The sequence below is a fragment of the Antechinus flavipes genome, chromosome 4 (genome assembly GCF_016432865.1).
Source record: "Antechinus flavipes isolate AdamAnt ecotype Samford, QLD, Australia chromosome 4, AdamAnt_v2, whole genome shotgun sequence".
Lineage (NCBI taxonomy): Eukaryota > Metazoa > Chordata > Mammalia > Dasyuromorphia > Dasyuridae > Antechinus > Antechinus flavipes.
In genome coordinates, this window is record NC_067401.1 from 419556857 (window position 1) to 419576720 (window position 19864).

Sequence of the window (19864 nt, forward strand, 5' to 3'; positions counted from 1 at the left end):
CCATAGGTGTTGACTTAGCACTAGGACATATCAAAGATAATGAACTTCATAAGTGCTTCTGGCCATCTGATACCTTGAAATGGTGTGGTACCTTGAAATTATAGAATGTTACACACAGTGGCCACTAAATAGGAGAAATAAATCACTAGGATCCCTTGCTCCTAGCCCAGCCCATATCAGTAACCAGGCATGATACTTCACTTAAAAGGCAACATAGCTTCCATTTAGCTCTCTCTTCCTTTAATTCTCCAAGAGACATCATGCAACACAAAAATTTCCAATGAAAAGCTTATGATGGGGCTTGTAAACATCATGGTAACTACTACTGTTATGTATCTTTACTAGATGAGCCTATCCCTAATCCATCGGTTGCCTTTTCCACAAATAAGTTACTTAAGCTGGTATCATTTCCTAAATAAGTTACTAAGTTACAGTCTCAAGATAAATGTCACTCATCTTGGCAGCAACCTCGTAAATTCAAGAATTTTAGAAGTCCTAGAATCATTGAGTAAAATAGACTTATGGAAATGAGAGCAGCAGAAACTAGATATAGACCAATATCTCATGTTATATGCTAAGATAAGATCAAAATTGGTAAATTATTTAGACATAAAGAGTGATACTTAAGCAAATTGGGGGAGTATAGAACAATTAACCTGTTATATCTATGGATAAGGAAAGAATTTATGACTAAAGAAGAGAGAGAGTGTGGTGTGATGTAAAGGTATATTTCTGATTTTTGTTGTTTGTTGTTTGATCATTTTTCAGTGATGCCCAACTCTTTGTGAACCCATTTGGCGTTTTCTTTGCAAAGATATGGCAATGGTTAGATGAATCTTCTTGATTTCAGGCCCAACACCCTATGCCACTTTGTTGCTCCATAATTTTGATTGCATTAAAGTATTTTTTTTTACACAAACCAAACCAATACAAGATTAAAAGCAGAAATGTGGGAAGGGCATAGGTAGTGAAGCAAGAAGATTGTACAGCATATAAAGATCTCAATTCTCAAATATGTGGAGAACTGAGTCAAATGTATAAGAATATGAGTCATTCCCCAATTGATAAATGGACAAAGAATATGAAAGGCAATTTTCAGCTGAAGAAATCAAAGCTATCAATAATCATATAAAAAAACTCTCTCACTCGTGCTTTGAGAAATATACATTAAAACAATTCTGACACACCACTTCATACCTATCATGTTAGTCATTTTTAATATGACTGAAAAAAATGACAAATGCTTGAAGGGATGTGGGAAAATTGGAATACTAATATACTGTTCTCAAGAGTTGTGAACTGATCCAACCATTCTGGAGAGTAATTTGAAACTATGTTCAAGGAGCTTTTGAATTTTGCATGGCCTTGTCAAACAATAGAGTAATATTGCTACTGAGAATATATCTCAAAGAGAATTATAAAAAAGGGAAAAATAACATATCTGTACAAAAATATTTATAGTAGCTCTTTTTTCTTGTGGGAAAGAATTGGAAATTGAGGGGATATTTATCAATTAGGAAATGGTTGAATAAGTTGTGATATATGATTTGATGGAATACTCTTATATTATAAGAAATGATGAGCAGAATGTTTTGAGAAAAAACTAGAAAGACTTAACATGAACTGATGCTGAGTGAAGTGAGCAGAACCAGGAGAAAGCTATATATGCAGAAACGACAATATTGTCTCATAATTAATTGTGAAAGAATTAGCTTCATTGATTGACAAAGATCCAAGATAATTCTGAAGTATTTATGATGAAAAGTGTTTTACATCTCCAGAGAAAGAATTGATGGAGTCTGAACATAGATCAAAGTGTACTTTTTTTTAACTTTATTTTTTTACAACATGACCAATATAAAAACATGCTTTTTTTTTTTTCATGATTGCATATGTGTAACATATACCAAATTGCCTGCTTCCTCTAATGGGGGGGAAAAGATGGAGAAATTGGAATACAGTTTTTCAAAAATTACTAAAATATAGTTTTCACTATAATTGAGAAAAACAAAATACTTCATTTATTTAAAAAAAAAGATGACTAACAATAAAAGGAGCCCTTCTTTGAGAAAAACATAACAGAGCAAAGATAAAATGCAAAATGTCTAGTCAGCAGTCCTGCAAAATGCTTTATGTTCTAATGACAGTTAAATGGCAGTTTCCTAACAGATTTTAACAGTAGTTATGGTAGAATATTCAACTTTGTTTTAATCTATTTTTTCAAAGTGTGTTTTGCCTTTAGGTGTTTAGCATTTCTTTTATGTGTTTGAATAAAATATCTGTCTTCTATCTGATTCCTATTGTGCATTGAATATCTTTTTTTATTCTTTCCCTCAGGAGACCCAACTCCAAATTCTTAAGCTATAAATAACATGTTGGGCTGGGGATAAGCAAGTGAAAAAACATAGGAAAAGAGAAGCAAGTATTTCTCTTACTAGAGACTAGGTTTTATAGTTGGATTATGTGCCTGAATACAAAGCAAAGGGGAGAGAGAGACAGAGACAGAGACAGAGATGACAGACAGACAGAGAGAGAGAGAGAGAGAGAGAAACAAATGGACACAGTACCATAGCCCCAGGAGCCCAGTATTGTTTGTTTGGTGTTACATATCAATTTTTTGCTCCTTTGTTACTAAGAAAGCCATCAGCCTTTTCTCATTCCCAGTATCTTACATTTAGACTTGGAAGGGACCTGTGAGGTCATAAGTTTCAAATTCTTCATTTTATAGAGAAAAGGAAGGTCCAGAGATGTGAAATAATTTTTGTAGGGCCATTAAGATATAAGTGTCTGAGGCACAACTTAAACTCAGCCCCTGTCATCTATTAGAGCAAAAAACATCCCACTGCTCATTATTTCATTTTGAAATCCTCTGAAAATCTCTCAGATTCACCCAGGAGCTCTTTTAAAATCCCTCATTCTTTGAAAATAGTTAGCACATTCTTTCCTTAATCACAAAAAAATTTTCTCCTTACCTGGACCTTGGTAGGTTCCATCCAATGCTCCACTGTGTCAGTAGTGATGTTTTCAGGCAGGATTACTGGATCACTAGGGGGGATTATACAGGATGGTATACACATGGCACCTAGAGGAAGAGACAAACACAATACACTATCAGATCATTCACAATGGAATCTGAAAATTCCTCCATCCTCAATTCTATTTTTTTCATCTTGGAAGCAATGACTTCTACTTTTACAAGGACACTTCCAAGTAAAAACTTAGAAAAAAATATGCCTTTGACACATATTTCAGCTCTATGGGCTGCCACATTTGGAAGTAAAAGATAAAAGGAATTAGTTTCTCAAAATGAATTGGACTCAAAAAGAGAAAACTCCAGGATACTTTATGGTACTGGTTCTTTTCTAAAGTTCTACTGAATGATAAATCATGCTCTTTGAGGGTTGTCCCATTTTCTCACTCACAGAGATTTGTAGTTTCTTATGATTCTAGAGCCATATTTGCAATTACTCAACTCAAAAAAGTTACTATATGCTCTTTTGAAACTACATCAGTATATTTTAATAAATAACTTAAGAGACTTTGAGGATCTGTAAGCTCCAAGTATAAGAGAATCCTCCTCTAAGAAACCTATTTTTCTGGATTTATCACAATCAATGTCCCTTCTAATGGAACATAATTATCCACAAAGCCATTCAGCATCATGGTGAAGAGATTGACTTGAATGTTATAATCCCCAAAACTAGAGAACAATAAAATGTTTTCAACAAATCAGAGCTTAGTATAATACCAGACTCATATAAGATAATTAATTCTAATTGACTAAATTGGTACAGTCTAAAGGTCTAACAAAATAAAATAGTTTGCAAAGAGAAGTCCATAGAACTAGTAGAGTCTTAATGTGCTTCCCATAGACATCATCCCTTTGCTAAAAGGTCCAGTTGCAGCCAACAAATGCTGATTCAAAGCCTTCTGGGTTTTCCAACATCTCTATAAATCAGACCTGGCTAAACAGAACTTTAATTGCAATGATTTGAATAAGAGGCTGCCCGCAGGCTCCAGCTCTCAGCCCCCTGTAGAGAAAAACAGCTAAAGAGTCACACAAGAGTTGTATTATCAAATAGTCCCTCCAAGAACTCTCCGCTCCAGTAACTGTGGCAGAAAGCATGGAGGAACACTACTAATAGGTATAATCAGTTGTCTTTTCTCTTTCTGGCCCCTGAAAATACAAATCCTTACTCAGAAGCTACTCAGACACGTGGCTTGAGGTTAGTAAAATGACCAGACATGATGCAAATATCCAAGGAGCCCAATCAAATTTATGTGTGTGCAGAAAAATAAAAAGAAAACAATTTCACCATAAATTTCATTTTTACTGAAGCGGCTAAGAATCAGTATGCCTTTCCATCAAATCTTTGGGGAAAGCAGCAGATCTGATTCCAGGTCCAGCCAGGCTTAATAAAAGATTTAAAAATTTTTTGCTATAATTTTTAAGTCATAATTCAGCATCATTTCCCATCCTTACCAATTCCATATCCCTGTTCACACTTGTATTCCACTAAATTCAGCTCTGGGGGTGGTGGACATTCCCCCTGAAGATTATCACACAGCTTAAATTCTTCTGTCCATAACCCTTCTTTAGTGCAAGTTATGGGCATCTAGAATCATAAAAGATACCAAAGATTTGTGTTATTAAGAATTCTTCACAAAAACATTTGTTGAAATAAAGAGCAGACAGTAATAGCAAATGGCTGAGACAAAGTAATAATTCATAAGATGATAGGAAAGATACATAAGGGCAAACTCATTTTTAACCTTGAAATTTAATCATTATTATCTGCTTCTTTTGAATAGAAGTAGATCACTCATATTTTCACATATAGTAAGCTCTTTATAAATGCATTATTTATTATTTATCACTGATCTATCATAAGTAGAATAGTTACAGCTCTAATTTTTCATTCACTGTCTCAACAAATAATTATTATGTGCCTACCAAGTACAGGGCATTTTGCTAGACTCTGGAGGTACAAAGGCAAAAAGAAATATTTCTTGCCCTCAAGGTGGTACTTATATGGTGTATGGGAAAATTAGGAATAGAGATAAGTCAATTTGAAAAAAAAAAACGCCATAAAATATAGAACAATGAGAAAGGAACCATCAATGATTTCTTGGTATGGATCCATCCACACTAACCTGATCTCCTCCCCTATAACCAAGAGCACACACATGCATAATGGCTCACTGGGTTAAGTCATGAACTCTACTCATGGATATTTCTCTGCCTGTCATCCTGAAATTGCTCCATCTCTTCCTGCTTACCCACTCCCACTAGAAGCAAGACTTCTGATTTGGCCAAGTCTCTCTTCTCTTTTATCATGACAGCTGTTGGCTGGGTCACTCTTTCTTGTGCTAGCCGCATGGAATCACAAAAGCATATTAGTTCAATTACTGGATGGAGGATATGGATCTGATAATGCTGAAAGGGGCAACATTTCAGAATTCTACCAGGCTCTGGCCCCTCACTCATTCTCTCAGCCTGGCAGCCTAACTGGACCATTTCAGTTTTGCTGATCTCTGGATATCTGGCATATTCCCTTCATTTTCACTCTCTGGGCTTTACTCCTAAAGGACCTCTGGGAGCTCTGGGTACAGAGGTGAGATGGGTCAGGAAAGAAGGGGTGAATATGATTCTTTCCAACCAGCCCATATGGTTCCCTCCTCCCACATAAATGTTTAGTATCTGAAAAGTTTCTAAAATAAAACTAACTTCAACTACACAGTCATGATAAGACTGTGGTTTTTGCTTTCTGAACCCTTGGACCAAATTTTTTGGGAAGAAGTCAGACCACACTTTAAGCTCTGCTATAAAAATTGCTTGCTTGCTTATTCAGATCTCTTTTATGCAGAATCTGGTCTCAGACACTTAGTAGCCCTGTGAGCTAGGCAAGTCACTTAACCCTGGTTACCTCAGGTTCCTCATCTATAAAAAGATCTGTAGAGAGAAATGGCAAATCACTGAAGTGTCTTTGTCCTAAACAACAGCACCAATACCAACAACACCTGTCAAATAAGAACTTGAAGAGTCAGACATAGCTGAATTGGCTGAACTATAACGTGTATATGTCTACCTATTTTGGATCCTTTGTCATGTATGGTAAGTCATCATGACACTTCAATAAAACCACCTTTCATTCTTTTCATTGCCATGCATTTGAAGTGCTTTGATATAAAATGCATCAGATTCTTCTTGCTCTGACAATTTTTCTTAGAAAGTTATTTACCTCTGGACAGACCATGCCACATGTGATACCCTCTGCTTTTTTTTTTTTTTTTTTTTTTTGCCTTTAAAATATTAATACATCTGTTTAGAAAAGCACATTTCAACATGCTGCCATTCCTCCCTGGAACTTCTCTATATTTTCTAATTGTTCAGAAGGGTTTGGGAATAGCCTTACTCTAAACAAAATCCAAATCGTTCTCCTTACCCTTTGACTGGTCACGTTACAGTTGAGTACACACCGGCTACCCAGCTTAAAGCCATTGGTGCAAGCATACATGCCTTCAAAAACAGGAGCTGGGGGTTCACACACTACTGGAATGCAGCTGCCTTTCTCCCAATTTCCACTCTCCAGGCATTGGATTTTCAGAAGTTTGCTGGAAATATACAAAATAACACCCCCCATCACAATTTCACTAAAGCACACATTGGAAAGATCCCGCTTATTAATACAACAAACTCCGGTCATTTTGTATCTGAACTATATTCTATCATGCTATCATACTTATCTGGGAAAATAGTGATGATATCCTAGTAAAAATATCAGCTCATTGAAAGCAAAGACCACTTTAAAAAAAGTAATTTTATTTAACTGCAATATAATATTATATAATTGTGCTTAATAAGTACCATTGAATGTGTTGATTGATGAGGGAATCTGATATAGGAAATAAGCATAATATTTAAGGAAACGGGCAAACTGAAGTTGTTACTTGCTTAAAATCATACAACTAGTATGTGTCTGAGGCCACATTCAGGCTCATTTTTTTCTTTACTCTATCGTAAGCATTCTTTTTAGTTCTGCTTAGTAAATTATCCACCCCTCTCTCTATTAACAGTATTTTTATAAACTCTTCTTTCCTCATCAAGCCTCTGATATTATTCAGTCCCCACTCCCTTAAACTACTTTCCCAATATGAGAATCTTACCTCACATTAAGGAAGAGAGAGCATTTATTGAGCTCCTATATGCATTCTGTATATCTCAAAGCTCCTTGATCCCATTCTTCATTCTTTCTTTATTACAATAATGAATAAGTGATCCTTCTCTTTACCTAGCCTAACCCTTTGCAGCAAATTCCTCTTTTAATCATTAGATCAAGGTTTTTTTTTTTTTTTCCCTAACTTTTTTATGTCAGGGACCCATTTGACACTTTGGGGATGCCTATGGTCCCTTCTCTTAATAAGTTTACTTAAATAAAAAAAATAAAATTTTTACTTTAAATAAATTAAATATAATAGGACTATAATGGAAACCAATTATATTGAAACATAATTTTACATATCTACACATTTGTCTTTTTTCTATTTTATTTATTTCTTTGTTCATTCATTTATTTATGGCTCATGGATCTCAGATTAAGAACCCTTGTCCTTGAACAAGATTTAGCAAACTTCCATAGTCTAAGCAGCTTGCTTTTGTATGACCCTGAGAGCTAAAATTTTAGAAGAAAGGATGTAAAAATCATCCTTAGATCATATAAGATTAGACTATTAGACTGCAGTTTATAAGACCCCTGGCCTAGATGATTAATTTCTTTGGAGTACTGAGAATTTTTCAAGAGCAGTTTCACCTAGGGTCACATGGTAGTAAGTATGAGAATGAAGAATTTATCTAGCTCTTCTGGATTCTTGCCACTGTTTTACACTCCCTCTTTTACTCATGCTATCAACATTCCATTCAGTATAAGTATAAGATTTCATTTTATTAACAGGAAAATTTAAATAAGTGACTTGTACAAGACCACATAGCAAGGAACTGGCTAAGAGCTTGAAAAGAGATCCAAGTCTTTTGATTCTCAAAGTAACATCTCATCCATTAATCTCTGATGCTTCCTCACTCTCGTGGAAATAAATTGTATGGTGAGGGAAATTTGGAGTATCATTGTTCCTTAAATATTGAAGGCCAAGGAGCTAGCTGTCCAAAAAACGCCAAAAAAAAATGACAGCTTTTGCCAGAAAAGTGACTATCAAAGTGACAACATGGATAAGCAGAGAAGGGTAGCTGTTTATTTTCCTTTTAGCATCTCCAAATAAATGAGCACTGTATCCAAGTCAGAAGGTAAAATTTCTAGTTGCCAGCCCTTGCAGTATTAATCTAAGGGATAAAATGCAACTGTATCCCTTTTCTATTGTTGCCAGAAATAAAGTTTTTGTAGCAAAAGTTCTGCTGATAAAAGCTGGTTACTGAAGGTTGAGGGAGATGGGAGCCTATTGACCATAGTTCTTCCATCTTTCTATTACTGTCTCATGTCTGGCAAAAAAGAAAAGTAAATTTTAGGAAGGACAAATGCATAGATACAAAGGTGGGCCTTCAAGAGCTACCTAGTCTGTATCTCAAAGAGATTTTTTAAAAGATAGAAAAGGGCCCATATGTGCAAAAATGTTTTTAGCAGTTCTTTTTGTAGTGGCAAGAAGCTGAAAATGAGTGGATAACCATCAGTTGGAAAATGGCTGAATAAGTTATGGTATATGAAAGTAATGAAATATTATTGTTCTATAAGAAATGATGAGCTGAGGGAAGTATTCTGGGAAGATAGTGAAATCTGTTAATAAATTTCAAGCTCTCCTGATTTCCCCCACAAATAGAACTAATTTGTGCCTCAGGGCAAACATAGATGGAAGAAAATAAAGTAAACTTGGGGCAGGACTGTGGTCCTACAGATAGAACCTGAGAAAATCCATGGAAAGATTCCAGGAGGGAGATTAACCCAAGAGAAATGCAAACACCTGTGGGCTAGCTTTAAAGAAACACCAATTGTGGAGCCCTGGGGCTAACTGGGTATCCCTGGAGCCCAGCTGGAACCACAGAGACTTTCACCTCCCAGGCTTTCTGTGGATTGGGAATCTGAATCCAGAAAGATGGATAGGAACACCAGCCCCAGCTGTGTATACATATATATACATAAATATATTCTTTCTTAACTATAGCCTATTGGGGAGGATGGGGAGGGTAAAGGGGGAAAAAGAATAAAGTAAAAAAGGTGTGCAACAGAGAACCAAAGAACAATTTACAAAGAAGTAAAGATAGACTCATGTATATAATTTCTTCTGCTAATATATATATACTTTCTTGAATTGGTAATTGTTTTATATATCTTGAGTCCTCCGTGATGCTCTGCTGGGCACATGACAATGTTCTCTTTTGTTTCATTTCATTTGTATTCCTTTTCTGTTCCTCTTTTTTTTATTATTCTGTTTTTTTTAAATAAAATAAATTTGAAAAGAAAGAAAGGATAATTTCAGAAAATTCTGCAAAGACATAAATTTATGCTGAGTAAAATGAGCAGAACCAGGAAAGCATTGTATAAAGTAACAATATGTTTTGATGATCAAATTTGATGGATCAACTCTTCTCATCAGTGTGATTATTAAATGTAATTCTAATAGACTTGGGAAGGAAATCCCAATCACATTCAGAGAAAGAACTATGGATACTGAATGTGGGTGAAAACATAGTATTTTCACCTTTTTGTTTGTTTGTTTTCTTTCTTGGGTTGTTTTTGTTGTTTTTGTTGTTGTTGTTGTTGTTGTTGTTGTTGTTGTTGTTGTTTTACCTTTTGGTCTGATTTTTATTGCACAACGTGACAAATGTAGAAATATGTTAAGAGGATTGCATATATTTAATTTATATTGAATTGCTTGCTGTCTTAAATGGGAGAGAGAGAAAAAATTTTGGAATGCAAAGTTTTGCAGAAATGAATGTTGAAAACTGTCTTTGCATATATTAGAAAAAAAATACTATTGGGGCGGGGGAGCCATCTTGAACATTATGGTCCTTGGTGTATTTCTTTGAATGGGGAGTACATCAGAAGTCATCAATGGTGAGGCTTCCATCTTGTCTGATTTCAGAACTTATTCTTTCAAAATATAAAGTTACTAGTAAACAAACTTCCCTTTCTTAGTAACTTTTCTTTAAATCTTCAAGTGTTTTCATACATATGCTTGTTATATCTCTAAAAAGTATATACAGAGATGAGAGAGAGACAGCTTGTTGATTCCAGTTTAGAGATGAAAAAATGAGACATGAATTGGTTAAATAAATTTCTCATGATCTCATATCTGGATAGCGATTGGACTGAAATTGGAAGTCAAATCTCTCATCTCCTTATCCCAGGCTCTTTACACTCGATAAAAAACTGTGCTTCTCTAGGATTCTTAACAAATGCTAGCTAGTTTCCTAATCAAATCAAGCTAACACACATTTATTAAATGCCTGCTATATTTCAGATATTGTGCTGTGCTAAAAATGTCATTTTTTTAAAGGAAACAAAACCAAAATATATCGCCCAATCTAAAATCATACAAATGACTAAGCATAGATAAATAAAGGATAAATTGGAGATAATCACAAGGGGAAGACATTAGCAGAAGAAGATTGGGAAAGATTCTTCAGGTAACTCTACCTGAAGGAAGTCAAAGACAGGAGATAGAGATGAGGAGGGAGAGCATTCCAGGAATGGATGATAGCCAGTGAAAATGTCTAAAGTTAGGAGATAGTGTTGTGGGTAAGGAAATGCAAGAAGGTCAATGTTACTTAATCTTAGAGTTACTTAATTTTAGAGTATGTGCAGTGGGGAAAGTTAAAAGAAGAGCTGAAGAATAAGAAGTACAGTACAGTCTGTGAAAAGTTGTAAAAGCCAAGCAGAGGATTTTAATATTTGATCCTTGAAGTAATAGGAGCCACTTTAGGGATATGACTTCTTCCTCTGGAAAAAAAAAAAAAGGATTGACTGGAATAGAGACAGACATGGATCAGAAAGGTCAACCAATAGGTCATTGCATTATTTAGGTATGAGATGATAAGGGTCTCCACTAGGAGGGTATTCAGGTCAGAGGAAACCTGAGGTACACGCTAGAGATGTTGCCAAGACAGAAATCTAGGACAGGGCAATTCATTGGATATGGGGGATGAGAGAGAAAACCATCAAGGATAATACCTAGATTGGATGTCTGGACAATGTGGAGAAGGGTGGTGTCCTCAAAAGTAATAGGAGAATTAGGAAGAGGGAAAGGTTTAAGAGGAAAGCTAATGAGTTCAGTTTTGGACATGTCAAATTTTAGATGTCTGTGGTTCATCCAGTTCTAGATGTCCAATCAGCAATTGGCAATGTGATACTGGAGGTCCGGAGAGAGGTTAGAGCTGGATAAATAAATCTGAGAATCATTTCACTGAGATGATAATTACATCCATGGGAGCCTATGAGATCCATAACAATAGTGAAGTTTTAATTTCTAATATGGTGAATTTTAGTGGATATAATCCAAATAAACAAAAGTTCCTTGTGGGGCTTTTCAATATTTTTTAAAGAGTGTAAAGGGATACTTTCTCAAAAAAAAAAAAAAAAAAAAAAGGTTTAAGAACCACTAGTTTAGATGGAGAAAGGGGCCACATTGTCCAAACAACCTTTGGGAAACATCTATCTTTTCTGGATGAAGATCCAAAAAAGTGAAAAAAGAGTGGACAGGTAAAAGGAGAATGAGGAGAGAACCCTGACATAAAAACCTTTTTAAAAGGGAGTATCAAGGAAAAGAGGGTGATTGATAGTGTAAAAGGCTCCAGAGAGGTCAAAAAGTCTGAGCATTGAGAAAAGTCTATAATATATATGGTAATTAAATCTTAGTTTATCCTCCTTCAGGAAAAAAAAAAGCCATTCCACAAATATTCCCTCACCCAAAGTAGAAAGTATTTTTTTTAGATGATAAAACTGTCTTTAGGAAAAGATGGGATGTGAGTTTTGCTTAAGCTTTACACTGCCTTCTATTGCATTTTGGGGGCTTAAGTCTTCTTGATTAATGCAAAAACTCCATACCACACAAACTAAAAATTTATACTTGAACTCCTTATTCGTAGGACAAAAGGGTTCTAGATAATCTTTCCAGATTTCTAGTACAATTCGCAGCTTTATTTTAAATGTGACTACACAAGTGTGAACATGCTGTAACTTAAAATGATATAAAAGGGGATCCACATGGCTTTTTTTATGTCACCCATAGAAATTAAGTGGGGGAAAGTGTTGTAAGATAAGATAATGTTTCATAGTGAAATGTGTACTGATTGTAGAGCCAGAAGACATGAATTCAAAACCTATCATTTTCTATCTGTGTAATCTTAAGAAAAAAATTTAAATTCCCTGGTCCTCAGTTTTCTTATATATAAAATGAGGAGATTGGACTACATGGTCTATCATATCCTTTCCATGATAGTGAAATAGCTGTGCTTTGAAAATCATCAGAAATATATATGAGGCTGACAAGTAACATTCTTATTTAAGTCCATTTACCCTGGGCAAATCCATCAACTGAAGTCATAGATAGAATTGTGCTTGCAAATTCAAAATTCTGAGTGTTATTATATTCATTCTGTGTGGTAGTTAGGGCCATGACTTAAAACATAGAAATGCTAAATGGGAATCCTTGTGTCCCAGTGATCAGGAGGTTAGGTAAATTCTTAGAAAAATAATTAGAAATGTTTTCACTTGGAAAAAAATATGTCCAACATAGATGAAAGCAATGTGAAAACTTAAAGAATAATTGTTCACCTGGTCAATATGCATGTAGTAAGTGCCTACTTTGTGCAAGGCACCATGCAAATTAATGGAAATTTAAAGAAAGAGGAAAAAATACATCTGAGAATCACTATATTTTGGACCAGAAGCAGGGATGTAGAAGAGATTGGGGATGATAAATGGCATCCAGAGAGTAATGCCATAGTAACAAAACTCTGGAGGAATTAGCTGTGCCAGACTAAGCTAAGAAACTTGGGTCCTTGGTTGTCCAATAACAATTATATCTTTATGGCCCTGTGGATTCAGTTCAGAAGAATGAGGAAAGGCCAGTGAGTGCCTTTTGGAGAATCCATGATCATTTTGAAAATCTAAGGCTGAACAAAGTAACTATGATAAATGGAGCTAAAAGATGAAATATCCCCAATCATGAGGGAAGAAAAAGCAAACCTTGAAGATTTCCTAAGAATATCAAATATTCATCAGATAATTCCAATGATCCTTCAAGATGCCTTTGATTTTTACCTTTCTAGATAGCTATAGAAATAATCCAAGACCTTTTCTACAAAGATTTATGGGGGCTTCTTTCCATTCTATTGCATTTTCATGTTTTTCATCTGTAATGATGATCCTAAAGATTCTGGGTTTCTGGCAAGGTTACATCCCAAGTTACCTGAACCATTTGGGCTTTTAGAACTGAAAAGTCAGCAACATGAAGATTATTACTAGAAGGTTTAAGTTCTGATTGGCACTTGAAAACAGAAAACAGCTGCTAGAAAGCAGATGGGCATATAAATATATCACATGCACATGGGAATGAAGGAATTCATAACATAAATACATTCATCCACCTGGGAATTAACCCAACCAACCACTGTATGTCACTGTTGCTCTTTCAGAAAGCATGTTTGAGCCCCCTTTTCCAGCAGCTCAGGAACTGATAAAACATACATTCTCCTATAGATTATAGGAAATGTTGGGAAGTCCAGGAGAAAGGGGGGAAAGCTAAGAGTTTTCCCAGATGTACCATGCAGTTCCAGAAACTCCTAAGAAATATTCACCTCATTGCTTACTCTGATGTGGTCTGGACAGGTCTAACTACTGTTCTCTGACCATCTGTTCTGGAAGGTTATCAGAAATTATAGTGACCCACAACAGGAAAATTTAATAAAAAAAAATCCATGGCTGACCCCCATCTGTATGCCAGGGGCGCATTCATGAAATGCTGTAAAGGTAAAATCAATGGGTCCTGGCCACAAAGTGAATATGGAGGATGAGAGAGAGTGAGGAATCCAAGATGACTTCTAAGTGCTATCCTGGCTTCCTTTCTGCAGCTTCAGAGACTATCCTGACCTCCTTCAACAGGCACGGAAAGCCTCAATAATTAAAGGCAGGCCAGTATTTAGTACTGCCTGGCTATTTCTCTCTTCTCCATTTTCTATTACATACACACACACACATACACACAAACACACACACACACACACACACACACACACACGCATGCATGTACACACATAGGGTTGGTTATTGGCCTTCCACAAACATTCTCCTATATCCCAAAAGATAATTTAATACTTCAGATTTTTGTCTAAGCCAGAATTCCCTGTTAGGCAGTAACAAATAAGTTTGTCCTAACCTGACCCTGATGCCAGAAAGAATAAAGACAAGGAGACATAAAAATATTCACTCCCCAACCTGGAGGATCAATTAGTCAGAAGCAGAGGACAAAGAAAGTTGAAGAAAGTGGGAATATTTCAAAGGAGGGGACAAAAAAAAATGCATCATTCTTGGGTTAAGTTAAACTTCACTGCGTAATGTACAAGCTTTCACTCCTCTCACAACCTCAAGAATGATATTTATTTAGGATTAATAGAAGAATCAGGAGCCAAAATAAAATTCAAAAGGGGAAAAATGTTTAAAAATAAGATACTTAATAGCCAGGGTTTGAAGGCCATGGGGAAGACGTATGAGGTCGACAGAATTGTGTTTGATGTGAAGGCATGAATGCCAATCTCTCAAGCTCTATGAAGCAGGCAGCGGGAAGCTGGCCTGGACCCAGGTGCGTATTAGAGTGGCCAAGGCTTGGAGCAAAAGATCAGTTGCTTGAGTGCCAAGAGAGACTGTAATAAATTAGCCTAAAGCTCACATTATCCGACAATGGCAGGAGAGTTGAGGATTCCAAGGCTTAAACTATGAGCATATTTTCTGTAAATGACAATAAAGGAGGACTAGCCGAGGGAGAAAAGAGAGGGGGACTGCATCTCTTCCCAATACAGATACATATAAGCACATATGGCTTACACCATGTGCCATATCCAGTATCGATAATTAAATTTTTTAAAATCCCAGAAAGAGAATACATTTTAATGAGTTCAATCGTCCACATTAACAATCCAGTTTGATTTCAATGGTTAAGGGTTCTTGGTCAATCAATCAACAAGCATTTATAAAGCACCTACTATGTGTCAGACACTGTGCTAAGGGCTAGAGATTCTAAGAAAATGTAAAATAATTCCTGTATGCAAAGAGCTAATAGTCTAGCTTAAGGACTCCAGCGAAAGATAAGATCATGATTAGACCAAAGATTTTATTATAAGGAAATCACAAATGAGGAAAGTCCCTGACCAATTCAGGGACTTTATAATTAATTATATTTATATATTATTTATAATTAATAGTTTTAGAGAATTGCCCAGGGCACAAAGAAGTAAAATGATTTTCCTGGACTCACATAGTTGTATCTAGTGTGTATAACAGAGATGTTTTGAACACAGGTTTTCCTGGCTCTAAAATAGACCTTCTAACCACTATACCAATCAGTCAATGGACAGATATTTAAGTGCCTAAAGAGACAAAAGATGGTCCTGCCCTCAAGTGGCTTACAATCTAAAGGGGAGGATGACAAGCAAATAAATACATACAAACAAGCTATCTACAGAATTAATAGGAAATAATTAACAAAGAAAAGACACTAGAATTAAGAGGAGATTTTTAAAAAGGCTTTCTATAGAAGGTGAAACTTTAGTTGGGACTTGAAACCTAAAGGCAGAGATGAAGAAGGAGAGTGTTCAATCATGAAGACTACCAGAGAAAATGTCTGAAGTATGTTACAGCAAGGAAGTTGTTGTCAATTGGATTAAAGAGTATCTATCAGGGACTAAGTTATAAAAAGACCAGAAAGGTAGGAGGGGGCCAGATTGTGAAGAGCTTTGCATGCCCATCAGAGCTTTCTGTATTGGATCCTGAAGGCAACAGGAGCTGTTGGGGTTTAATGAGTAGAAGAATGACATGATCAGATGTATACTTTAGGGAAATCACTCTGGTGACTGAATGGAGGATGGCCTGGAGTGTGGAAGGACTTGTAGTAGGTAAAACCACCAGCAGGCTGTTGATATAGTCCAAGCTTGAGGTGATGAGGGTCTATATCAAGATGGTACCCCCCCCAAAAAAAAAGGCTCATAGTCACTAGATGTTACAAAAATGAAATCGACAACAAATCAGAGAGGATGGATGAAAACTAGTGTGGAGTTGAATATGATACTTAGGTTGACAGCCTAGAAAACTGAGAGGAAAAAAAAGTGTCTTTGGCAGTAATGAAGGGGATTTGACATGCTGAATTTAAGGTGTGTACTTAAAGTTGTTTAGTTGGAGGTGAAAGATTAGCAATCAGCAGAAAGGCTCAAAAAGATAAGTAGTTTTGAGAAACATCAGTATAGGAATGGTAAGACAGTCCATGAGGAATGATGAAAGTCATCAAGTGAAGGAATATAGAGGGAGAAAGGAGAGAATCCCCCCTCAGGAACAAATTCTCTGAAATAGCTAACATCAAGAAGGAGGGATCTGGATGAGAATCCTGCAAAGGAGACAGAAGGAGAATTCTGATAGGAAGAGAACTAAGAGAGGGATATCCCAAAAACTTAAAAAGAAGAGAGTATTGGAGAAGAAGACAACAATCATCAGTGTTAACGGCTGCAGAGATGTCAAGAAGAATGAGGGGAGGGAAAAGGTGGTTGAATTTGGCAGCTAAGAGATCATTGGTAATTCTGAAGAGTGTAGTCTCAGCAAAATAAGGTCATAAGTCAAATTATAAAGGATTAAGAAGAGAATAAATAAAGTGGAGGCTGTTATTATAAATGGTCTTTTCAAATAGTTTAGCTACAAAAGGAAGAAAATATAGAAAATTACAAGGATTGAAGGATTGAGTGATATTGCTTGCTTTTTTTGTTTGTTTGTTTTAGGATGAGTTAGATATGGGGATTTTGGTAGGCAATGGGGGAAGAACCAATAAACAGATTGAAACAAGGAAAAGGGGGATGACAAAAGGGACAATATTTTACAGGAGATGAAATGGGGGTTAAGCTTCAAAAGAAAAGTTCATTATTAATTCTAGAGGCAATAAGAAGAAAGGAAAGAGAGGAGGAAATAAGCATTTATTAAGCACTTACTGTTTTCCAAACTCTGTGCTACTATGTATACAAATACAAACAAAAATAAAGATAGTCCCTGCCCTAATAGAGCTTACTTTCTATTGAAGAAAACAACACAAAAAAGAAATCCAAAAAACTGTAGGAGAGGGGAGTAAGCTAGATGGAGGTAATTAGCATAGTTTTGAAATCCAAAAGACAAGAAGAGTCAGGAAGGGAATGAAGGTTGACCTTAGGCTCAATACAGAATGAAGGCCCTGGGAGGAACTCATCAATGAGTTATATCTTCAATAGTGTAGCCAAGGGTCCTCAAACTTTTTAACTAGGGAGCCAGTTCACTGTCCCTCAGACTGTTGGAGGGCCGGACTATAGTAAAAACAAAAACTTTGTTTTGTGGGCCTTTAAATAAAGAAAGTTCATAGCCCTGGGTGAAGGGGATAAACATCCTCAGCTACCACATCTGGCCTTAGGGCTGTAGTTTGAGGACCCCTGGGACTAAGAAAGCTGCACGGTGGTTGGTGTTACAGGACAAAGAGGCCCAGGCAATGAATGAAATTCTAGGCTGAGACACGGGGGTGGTTTTGAGGTCTAGATGTTAGGAACTGGGCTGAGAAGAAAATAAAGATATTTCTAATGCCTTTCCTAAAATAGAAGTTCCAGTAAGAATTCACAATGGGAAAAGGGGTAGGCCTTGAGCAGGATTTGGGGGAGCCATTTAGTTGATTGAATAGAAGAATAACATAATCATAGCTAGCATTGATATAGTACTTTTAAGATCGCAAAGCAAAGGTAGAAGAGAAGTGAAGAAGCATTAATTAAGCACTCAAATACTACATCATTTGATTACTTCACAAATGTGATTTTATCCTCACCATCACCTTGGGAGACATATGTATGTTCTTATAATCTCCATTTTACATATGAGGAAAGATAAATACTAAATAACTCATTCAGGTTCATACAAGTAGGTGTCTAAGGCTGGATTTGAAGTTATATCTTTCTTATTTCAGGTCCTGAACTACATCCCCTGAATACAACTAGCTAAATCTAAGATGGTCTACCTTGTGTTTTGAGAAAATGACTTTGGCTGTTGCTTGGAGGATGGATTGGAGAAAGAATTGAGGCAAGGACCCAATTTAAAGCAAAAGGAGATGAGGGCTTGAGCTAGAGACAACTAAATAAATAAAGAGAAGGGAACTTAAATAAAATTTTAAAAAATGTTTATTGTAAAATAAAATTACAAGATTTGGTAATTGAGTAGCTAGGTAGATGGGTGAGGAATAAAGGTGACAGTCAAGGTATAAACATAAATGTGTGAATGGACAGTTGTGCTTCCCTCTATTTTCCTGATAATGGTAGAAGGAAAAAAAAAAAGAAAGGAAGGGAGAGAAGAAGGAAGGAAAGGAGGAAGGAAGGGTCTAGTTTTGTCTTAGAGGCAAAGTTTGTAGAAGTGAAGCAGTTTCAAAGTCTACGTAATGCTTTTTTATTCCATGCCCCCTTCCTTTCACTCCCAGACCAGCTTGTCCTCATTTGCCCACTACATGTTTTTGAAGTATTTCCAGCTCCATCTTGCTGACTATTTCATTTCCCTCTTATTTTCCCCACATCCACCTTTCTTCCTCTTTCATGGTCTACTTGAATCTACTTAGTACTTGGACCACTTGGCCAGTAGAAGGAAGAATTAGGGGGAGTTGGAGTCCGCATTGAGGAGGGGGAGAGAAGTTTTATTTTTTTAATGAACTCTTGTTTTTGATCTCTGTGTGTGTGTTTTATAGGCAAGTAAAGTGTACTTTTTTTTCTTCTTCTTTTTTTTTTTTTTTTTTTTTTTTTTTTGCTTCTGGTGGCTGATCCTGGGCAACTCCCACCTTGAATACCAACTCCAGTCTGCCAGCTTCGATGTTGTTTTTCTGAGGCACCGTCAAGGGAAACCAGGTAGTGAAAAGAATGTAGTGAGTGTGGCTCTGGCCAAAGAGGCAAGCAAACAACTGGAGGTGTATTCCCTATCATCTATCAGCTAAAGAGATCCTCAAGGCACTGACCAATTTGAAAGTATAAAGTGTAAAGTAAAATGTCCTGATCAAATAAAAATTCTCTGCTTGGCATATAAATTCCCTCACAATCTGGCCTTTCTCACTTTTCCAGTCTTGCTATATCTTATTACTCTATGATCCTATGATACTGACTTTCCTTACCTGTGACACAATACTTTTTGACCATATTTTTTACCTGCTGTCCCTCATGCCTGGAATAGTCTTCTTCCTCACTTCTGCTTCCTAGGTCTCACCAATCTCCATTTTACTCTGAGATTTTCTTTCATCTTCTTCTACTACTGCCAAAACACACACACACACACACACACACACACACACACACACACACACACACACACACCTCATCCCTTTCTCCCTTCATCTTCCACCTTAGATACCACCTAATCCATAATGCCTTTGCTAATATCCCAACTAGATCTTAAAAGTTCTTCTTTGAACCTCACATGGCACTGTGTTGATCTTTCCTCTGAATTGTTATTTTCTAATTTCTGTTTTCCCCATAGCTCCCTCTTTGACATTCATTTTCTTCATAATTTTTTATTGAAACCTTTTGTGTTTATATCACTTCCATTTCTCCAGTATCCTTACCCCACCCATTTTCCAAGAGTGATCTTTTTTTTAAACAAAGAATGAAAAAGGAGAA

The 19864-nt window shown here is 36.2% G+C and overlaps 1 protein-coding gene across 1 annotated transcript in view; it reads right to left on the reverse strand.

Moving 5' to 3' along the window:
• The window catches only part of PAPPA2 (pappalysin 2), a 385692-nt gene that overhangs the window by 75308 nt on the left and 290520 nt on the right, over positions 1–19864 (reverse strand). The window contains exons 17-19 of the mRNA XM_051998898.1: positions 6447–6615; positions 4484–4616; positions 2973–3082 (exon numbers count right to left, since the gene is read on the reverse strand). Of these exons, the coding sequence (XP_051854858.1) occupies positions 2973–3082; positions 4484–4616; positions 6447–6615 (412 nt within the window). The remainder of the gene's footprint in view (positions 1–2972; positions 3083–4483; positions 4617–6446; positions 6616–19864) is intronic.